Source organism: Cyprinodon variegatus, unplaced genomic scaffold (assembly GCF_000732505.1).
Source record: "Cyprinodon variegatus isolate N-32 unplaced genomic scaffold, C_variegatus-1.0 Scaffold769, whole genome shotgun sequence".
Lineage (NCBI taxonomy): Eukaryota > Metazoa > Chordata > Actinopteri > Cyprinodontiformes > Cyprinodontidae > Cyprinodon > Cyprinodon variegatus.
In genome coordinates this window covers 371,053-380,778 of record NW_015151222.1, presented here as the reverse complement: position 1 = coordinate 380,778, position 9,726 = coordinate 371,053, and the positions used below count along the sequence as shown (strand labels likewise).

The following is a 9,726-nucleotide window of genomic DNA, read 5'->3' as shown; positions in this document are numbered from 1 at the left end:
TCAGATGCTCAGAAGCTCTTGAGAAGCTACTTCGGCTACTCAGATGCATCAAGATGCACTGCTCCAAATACTCTGTAGGAACTTTTGATGCATGTAAAGCAGCTGTTTCTGCTGTGACAGTAGCGTGTGGTCTGAACGTAGCATTAGTTGAATTTTGAGTTTTCTGCTTCATATTAGAAGATGACCTGGAGAGTGGTGAGATTTACATCCAAAATATGTCAACTGTGTAAGGATTGACTCAAAATCTGAACTTGGTCCACCGTACCACACAAACTTTGTCAACTTATGCTCCACAGTTATATTTCAATGACATCATCAGTATCCCTGGCCAAACCCCTTTGTGTGATTGGACTGTGGCAAGAGATCAGTGATCCAGTCAGAAGAAGCTCTGTTCATATGATATATCCCTGCACATGCTTAAATACAGACATAATTCTTCATTTTTAGATGGAGGATCACAACTCTGTTTCTCGGCCTTCCAAAAGAAGAAGTACTCACAGCTTATCTTGCTTGGTTCCACACAGTTTGTTTGTTTTTTTTAACTGATGATTTTAACCTGTCTTTTTCCTACTTGTGCTAGGTAATGAATTATAAGCTTAAGATCAATGTGGTCGTAAATATTAGAACCTAGACCAAATGTTTTCTATTTTCAATTAGTCAAATATAGTAACTACTTGAGTTAAGCAGTGTTGTTTAGTTAGTTTGATTAAATGATGGAGTCAGACCAGCTTTTACTTGTTGTTTATTAAATGCATTAGTCTAATTACTACACCCAAACTTAGATTTGCAATTTTTCCTACAACTTTGCCTGTGCTACAAGGAAACATACCTGTTTTATTGCTCATATGAGTTTTCTTAATTTCTGTATATTTTAAATCTGTCACAAATTGAAAAATTATCTACGGTAATTTAAATATGCTTTTATAACCTGAATGGGTTGCTTTGTTACAAAGGATCAGCAATTTTCTCTTTTATTCCATCGCTTTTCTTCCCTCCTTCTGCTAAGAACTTAACTGCTTTGTGATTTATATATTTCAGGTATTGCCATATAAATTTCCCTGGAAGATCCTATGTTTTTATCCTAAGACAAACAAGATGTTATCAGTGACTTACAGAACAGAACATGCTATATGTCCCTACTTTGTCATTAATATTATCTGCCTGCTGATCTCTGCTTATTTGGCTGCCTAAATGGATGAGGGTTTTAATGTAACTTATATAATTCTTGGTGGACACATGGAAGTGGAAAAATACAGATATCTTTATTTTGTGATCATTCTTACCATATATTTTCTCATAATAAGCTGTAACTCCACTATAGTGTGTCTGATTTGGACTCACCGGAACCTCCATGAGCCTATGTACATCTTAATCGGGGCTTTGTTAATCAACTCTGTTCTTTGGAGTACTGTTATCTACCCTAAACTTTTGATTGATTTTCTGTCTGAAGAGCAGACCATATCATACTCAGCTTGTGTTTTACAGTTTCATATGTTTTACTCTTTGGGTGGGTCAGAGTTCTTGCTTTTGGCAGCTATGGCTTATGACCGGTATGTTTCTATATGTAAACCTCTACAATATCCAACTATAATGAGTAAATCTACTATCAGTATTCTTCTGATTTTAGCTTGGACTCTACCTGCCTCTCAGCTTGCAATACCAGCTGGACTGATTGCTAATACACAACTCTGCAGTTTTACCATAAGGAACATATTTTGTAATAATACACTTTACAAACTGCAGTGTATCATCACCACAGCACAAACTATACGTGATATGGTGATTTTGGTAAATGTTGCACTTATGCCTGTGTTTTTTATACTATTCACTTACATACGTATCCTTAGAATATCCTACCGAAGTAGCAGAGAGGTGAGAAAAAAAGCAGCACAGACATGCTTACCTCACTTAATTGTGTTGACCAACTTTTCCTGTTTGTGTGTATTTGATGTTATTACAGTTCGGCTGGATTCAGATTTTCCAAAGACTTTAAGGCTAATAATGACTTTACAGTTAATAATGTATCATCCCCTCTTAAATCCAATCATGTATGGGCTCAAAATGAAGGAAATCTCTAAACATCTCAAACGATTGTTCACTCGGGGCAAACAATGCTGATATACAAACACTGCATTCATTCTAGACTTAGACAGATTTATTTGTCATTTTGTTTACACAAGTGTAAAACAAAAAGGAATTTCGTTTAGAAAAGCTCTCTGGACAATTTCTTTTTTTTTTAAGTGCAAATTCTAGAGCGTAATGTTGCAATCTAAATTAATATACTCATATGGGATAATTAATTTATCTCTTTTTCCAGTCAAATGAAATAATATAATTCCTTTTTTACTATCACATGTTGGATAGTTATTGAATATTCATCACTTGTTGTCTTTTGTCCTTACTTTTATGCAAATTGATTCATTCAAAAAATACAAGTGGTTGTAACATTTTGAATTTTTTGATGAGTTATGAAGTAAATGTAACTATTATTTAATCATCAAATGATATAAATTGCTTAATTGAATGCACCTTATTGTATTAATAGCTAAAATATGAATTATCAGTAGCTATAAAACAAGCCAGATCATCAGGACCCTACTGTTGCTACTGACAGTAGATATAAGATGTTCATACTAACAAATTTAAGATGAAAAGAAAGGACCTCTGATATTTGAATTTTGCAGTTAAAATTTTTAGAACATTCCAGAAATGTTCTGGGGTCTCATTGATTAAAGTGGCATATGTACAACAAGCCTGCTTGAAACTGGCTTAGGTTGCTTTCCACAAAAGGTTGTGATTTATATAAAACAGAACCTGCAGTCCTCCCCAATACTAAGACCCATGCGAGGCTTATTCATTTCATACACATTTGTGAAACAGATGTCGAAATAAGCTATACTACAACATGTTTTTTTACACAGATGTTCAAATTCTCCCTATTTCAAACATCCATCATAGGACTATGATGACATCATAGGTTATCACAAGCATTTAAAACTGCAGTGTTATTTATGCTTGCACTGATAAGCCATCACTATACATAAATAAACAACTATCATTTTTACATTAATTGAAAAATGCCTATAAGCTTACATCAAAGTCAGCATAATATAGAGGAATATTATATTGATAAAAATACTGATTTAAGACAGAGGTCACAAACTCAAATTTTCGAAGGTTGCTGTCCCAATACGGTTAGTTACGGTCTCCACACATTAGACTCATACTTAGACTTAGATTTATATTGTCATTTTGTATGCACAAATGTAAACAAAAAGAAATTTCATTTAAAACAGCTCTAAACAATTTCATTTTTAAAGTGCGGCCTTAAAAACATTAATAAATGCATAAAAAACAGTAATAAAAATATATTAGTTTTTTAAATAAATAAATACCCCATTTAAAACAAGATTCAGCAGTCTAATGGCAGTGGCGTAGAAACTGTTATACAATCTGCTGGAGCAGCATCGGATACTTCAAAGCTTCTTCCCAGAGGGCAGCAGTGTCATGATTTAACTAAAGATCTGACCCAAATGCAGAAGACTAGACAGAGAGACCAGGGAAAAGTTTAACCGGTTTATTAGAATGATGATATGAGTCCAATGCTGCTCTGAACACTGTCGAACCAGAACTGGAAAGTGATTGGAAGACACTGCGGTTAGTTCAGGCTCAATGGGAAATTAGATTCCTTGACTTGAAGAGGAGGAATAGGTTGCAGACTCACGTTTCTTATTGAATCCAGTCGGTGTGGGCTGTTCCAGTGAATGACTTGTTCGTTGGAGGGCGGACAGGGTTAACCCAGGTTGCGATTGTGCCTTGGTGAACGGAGAAGCTGACTGCCACTTAGATTTCCTGCGGTACTTCAACTGGTTATTGTGGAGATGTATCCCCTGCTCAGAGAGAAGCCCCAGACGATCCTTGGGGGAAAAATTGATCCAAACCACAAACATGAATCCTCGGCTCAGTTTGGTTCTCAGAAGATCCTTCCAGGGGAGAGAAGGTCCGAAACATCCAGTTTGTAGGATGACTTCCTGCCGAGAGGCAAAGACAAAAACAGCGAGATTAAAACTCAGGTAAACAAAAACTCAGGTTAGACTCTGCTAAACTTAGCATGGCTAGAGTACCCCAAACTGGCAAACACTCTGGTGTCGAGGTAGTGGCAGTCAGCAGCTGAAGAGTTCTCAGGTAATGAGGCAACGAGCTGCAGGTGTGCAGGGAGGCCCAATGAGGACGGGGCACCACCTGGTGGAGGAAAAAAGGAAACACAAAAACAGACCACACCGAGGGGCCTTGAAGGTTTGGGGTGCCCGCCGAGGGGCCTTGGAGTGCCCGACGAGGGGCCTTGGAGGCTCGGGTTCTGGCCCGCCGAGGGGACTTGGAGGCTCGGGTGCTGGCCCACCGAGGGGACTTTGAGGCTTGGGTTCTGGCCCGCCCAAGGGACTTTGAGGCTCGGGTTCTGGCCCGCCGAGGGTGTAGTTGGATATGTATATATATATATATATATATATATATATATATATATATATATATATATATATATATATATATATATATATATATAAAACTGTAACTGAAGCGTGTAACAAAAATAATTTCCCTCTGGGATAATTAAAGTATTTCTGATTCTGACTGAAAGCAGCAGCTATTTTGAGCCATGAGTTTATCATGTCTTCAGAGGGGGGGATATTGAGTATAGTACAACAAGTATTTAATCCAACTGCAGGATTAAATAACTACTTTAAAAAATTTTGCAGAGTATGTCTCACATGTTGCGAAGAACATGTAATCTGCCCAGATCTCCTTTTGTTTCCCCACAGGAAGGCCTGAAGCCTGGAGATCGAGTGCTGATCAAAATCATCAAGGCAAAAATTGGGCAGCTCCAAGGTGTGAAGGACCCTACATTGTGCAACTAGCAACTCCAACCACTGTCAACCAGAGACATTGTAAGCTGATTAAAGATTTTCCTCAGCTACCTTCACAGGGACCCCACGACTAAGGTAGGGATCTGTAGTGAAGCCCAGCTACAAAGGGGTTAAGCAATTTAGAGCTTTTCGTCTCAACGCTGATGAAGAAACCAACCTAACCCAATCCCTTAGCGTCCTGGTTAGTGGGTGCTTCCTTGGAGGGAAGATGGGAAAAACCAAAATGGTTTTGCTGCCTGGTGATGACCATTGGACTGGTGTTCCCAGGGACTCAAACTGACTGCCAGAAACAAAGGAAAAACCAGAATCGTTTTTGATGGATCCACAGCAAGTCATTCCTGTGGTGCCAATATGAGGTGGCAACATTCCAAGCATGTTGCTGAAGGTTCGAATAAATCAGACTGTTATGTTTGTACTCATACAGACCGCTCTGGATGAGTTGAAGATTTAAAGAGGTATGTTGACCATCACACCTCCGGTGCAAGTCCAGAACCATGGACAAGTTGGTTCACCATGGGATCATGGTGGCAGGTGTTGATGAAGATAGCTTTACCATTTGTGGGATTGTTTTTCATATTTTTCCTTTTAATTTGTTGCTTAATACCATGTCTCCAGTCAATGATTCAGAGAATGATAGGATCCACTCTTATCCAGTATTCAGCTGTAACTTATGCAAAGATGCTGATGAAGATAATGATGATGATTAAGCTGTGTAATCTGTTACAGGGATAATGATCGCTTCCTCGGGAAGGGTCGGGTAGGAATTTCCCTCTATTGGAGAGGTTTTGCCTACTCAAGGGACAGATTTTNCCGCCCAACGCGCGTCAGAGCCACTTTTGCACCGCGCAGGCAGAGCAGCAAAGCTGCTTCAGCCGCGCGTCAGAACTAACTGGTACAAGCAGCAAAAAGGAAGCAGCAGACGCGATTTTGCTGCTTTTGCTGCGTCCGGTCTGAACGTAGCATAAGCCTCATGAACTCAGAGTAGGGTGAAATCACAAAAAATGCTTGTTATATACACAAAGGACTATATTTTGGGGGTCTTATGTAGCTCGTGTGCAGCGGAAGTTGAAAGTATTTCTAGCTGTTGTGTGTTGAAGTGGTAGTAACAGTGGTTTTCCCTCTGGGATTAATAAAGTATGTCTGAAAGCACACATATAAATTAGCTAACTTTAGCATTAGTTTAGCTACACAAGAGCCCCAGAAGCTAGTTTGTTAGGACTACAGATTTTCGTTATATTGTAAGTTCAAATATATATGACTTTGTTAATGCTAAGGCCAGTTCCTAGGCCTGTTCATTCTGCTCTTTTGCTTCTTTTTACTTCATTTAAAGATTGGAACACAGTGCAGTTTCCTATGTGAGTGACGTCTGTTGTTTACGTTCCGTGTGTTTGGTTGGAAGTTATATGTTCAGAAATGTGCATCTTATTTAAGTTATGACGTCAGGTAAGGATTAGTTTTTGTAAACAAAGTTTCTTCATTGTACTATTACTTATCAAAAATATGCATGGTGCCTACCAAAGTCACTGAAGTGATGACTTCGCATTCACTCGAATAAGCCTGCTCAAAGTTGTGGTTTTAGACACTTTGTGATGCTTGAAATCGATTAAAAACATTGATCACCAAAAGCGCACTGTGCTGCAAATATAGTTCTAACTCTGTAGTCAACTGCAAGCTTTTATTTGCATCTTTGCAAATAGTTATGAAAAACAAATTGGAATGTCATCCCATTCAATTCATCTTTAACAACACACCTGAGCATAAATAAGCCATAGTTAAAAAAAAAAAAAAGTCCTGCACTTTCTTCCAGTCTTTTTTTCCACTTGTCAGCACTTTCTGCTTGCTAAACAATTATGATATAACCGTTGCATAGTTTGACAGCTTATTTTTTATTTAGATTACATTTGAAGGACTGTTCCCCGGTGGAGATCACAGAAGTTGGGTGTTCCTGAGTGGCTGGTACAGTGCTGTGCAATCACATTGTTGCATTGCTTTACCAAACTGCACACTACTGTGCTCTGAATTTTACTTCAGTGCCACCAGTACTACTCTAAGCTGTACGGAAACTGAACAGAGCTGGCACAAACCAAGGACCATGGTAAGTGAATCACAATAAAATGCTTTGTGTAAACACACCCTACAATTCTATTTAAAACAACATAGTGACCCGTAAATCCATATAGACATGTTATCTGGACAACAGATTCTTGCTGATCTATAAAACGTTGATATTACATCACCACCATGAATACATGAACATTAAAACAAATAAGTCAGTAATGTTTTTTTTTTTATTCATGCCTAAGTACATGGATAATTAATATATACATTTGATATTCTACATTTACATTGTGTACCTTTCTGTGTGTGTTATCACTGTTATTATTTTTAAGCATTTAATTTAATTATTTTACAGGGTGTTAAACCAGGCCGTGTGCGTGACATGGTTTTTAAGTCTGCAAGACCAAAACAGCAGCGCATGGTCGGAAATGGTGTAAGGTAATTATTTTTAATGTAATTACTTATATTGAAGGTTGAAATAACTGAATGTTTTTTGAATACCTATTTTGAGTGACAGGATTTAATATGATTTTTTTTTTTCTTTTGAAGGAGCAAACGTTACAGGGCAGTGCGAGGTGACACACCAGACCCTAATGTTCTCAGGGTAGCAGAGGTGTACCAGGACTTTCCAGCTGACCTTGCACCTCTCATTACTACAATGGGAATTTGTGCTGATGTGCCTTTAGTGGATTCAGCCTTTGGTAAGGTACAGGAAGGCAGTCCGTTAGCTTTTCAGCATCCACTACCGGCATGGAGTGGTGTGATTTTGTCATATATGCAGAGGATGACATTCTTGTCCAACGCATTTATAGAGATCCAAGTGTATGTGTGCCATGTTGTGGATTAAGTAGCTTTAATAGCACAATAAAAGTTTGTTGTTTGAGTATTCCAGTTTGTTTATTGATATAAATTTCCCCAAAAAAAAGTGTTTTAATGGAAACAGTGATTAAGAAATATTTGTTTTATAAAATATTTTATTTGTGGCCTTCACAAACAAGTAGCACACTTTACAAGGCAAAAACAAGTAGTTGAAAACGGTATCCTATGAGGGGGAAAAAAACATCACATAAATTATTGAGGTGACTAGCTCATTCCTGTGAGAAGTTGAGTGTTTAATAACCACAATTCTCAATTCAGTCACTAGGGGGCAGTGAACATGAGACAGGGGAATGTTCATTATGTTCACATTTTAATAATTTCACAACTACATTAGTTTGTGGAAAATCGCACAAGCTAACTAAAAATTGATTAAAATAGTCTAAAAGATTACTAAACCAGATCAAACAACTGTGAAACTATAGATATTTTAGCAAGTTGCCCAAGCCTTCACAAGCAGCCCATTTTGGTAATTTACCAGGTAACAAGACACATTGAACAGTTCATCAATGATCCCAAATGCAGCCAGTGGGATAACGCCATCAAAAAATTTGTTCTCCTTCACTCTCCGGATGCAGCGCTCTACATGGATCCTCAAGCAAGCAATGTTTTGGGTCTGAAGGACATCATGTGGGTTCATCTGCTTTTTCCCGGAGCGGAAAGGTGGTCTGTAGACCTTGCAGGGGGCCAAATTGTCAACTAGAAATCCCCTGTCNCTGTAGACCTTGCAGGGGGCCAAATTGTCAACTAGAAATCCCCTGTCAACCATTTTTGCCATGTCAGGCTCTAGTACACTGATGATGTCAGATTGTTTGAAGATCTCGCGATCACTCATTGATCCAGCGTAAAGGGCAGAGACAAATGTGATGGCACCATGAGGTGCTATGCCAATCATGGCCTTCAGTGTGGAGTGGGATTTGTATGTTGAAAACACCTCACTCTGCAACATGAGGTCTGATGGTGTCTGGCAGTAAATTTCAGTGCAATCAAGCACTACTTGGGTGTCTGGAAACAATGAAAACTCCACAGGAAGTCTAGCACACACCACTTCACGAGGCAACCAGAGGCGTTGGCGTCCAAGCAGATCGTACAGGAAGTTGGCCCATGTGGTAATGATCCTGCTCACTGTCGTTCGGTGAATGCCAAACCTTTCACCGAGATCTCTGTGTGTAGAACCAATGGTCAGGTACATCAAGAAAAGAAACAGCTCATCTATAGGAGGAAGTTTCTTTGAATGAAGAATAGACAATTAAATATTATTAATTGTGTGTGTGTATATTATATATATCATATATAGATATATATATACCATATATATATATCATATAGATATCTAGATATAGATATCTAGATATAGATATCTAGATATAGATATCTAGATATAGATATGTATTTATGACTGTCGTAGATTTATACCATGGATGTGGGAAATCTTTCTGAGCTAGCTGTTGAGGACTTGGTGTTGGTGACCCGGATCATCTTTGTCATCACAGCAGGCTCCACCAGCTTCCAAAAATACTGGAAATGTCGGTATGAGGCAAACCTGTTGACATGGTTTTAGAAAATAATATATTTAACAAATACTGCATAATTGTTGTCATTATCTCCAACTGTAAACCCAATGTTAAACTGAATAACGCAGAGATCTGTTCTAAAGCAATGTGTATCATTTTAATCCCAATTTAATATCACTGCCCCATTTAATTTTAAAAAGTTGTCATGTAAACAATGGAGTGTTAACGAGAAGAAAACTCAGTGATGCGCGTCCGTTTTATAATATTTCTGTATTTACTGCACTGGTAAAGCAATAAAGAAATTATAGTTTATACAGTGCATGTAGCATAAAGATGAACAATAATGATAACACATA

At 38.1% G+C, this 9,726-nt stretch overlaps 1 protein-coding gene and 1 long non-coding RNA gene across 2 annotated transcripts; both read left to right on the top strand.

Annotated features, from left to right (window-relative positions):
* Positions 1 to 498: 498 nt before the first annotated feature.
* Positions 499 to 7,753, top strand: LOC107098329. Its single transcript, XR_001481882.1, has 4 exons — positions 499 to 580; positions 6,817 to 7,017; positions 7,336 to 7,418; positions 7,530 to 7,753. It is a non-coding gene; the product is annotated as an uncharacterized LOC107098329 (long non-coding RNA).
* LOC107098328 (olfactory receptor 6N2-like) lies at positions 1,051 to 2,192 on the top strand. Its single transcript, XM_015395954.1, has one exon. It carries the CDS (start codon positions 1,192 to 1,194, stop codon positions 2,116 to 2,118), a length of 927 nt encoding a protein of 308 aa, XP_015251440.1. The 5' UTR covers positions 1,051 to 1,191; the 3' UTR covers positions 2,119 to 2,192.
* Positions 7,754 to 9,726: the final 1,973 nt, after the last annotated feature.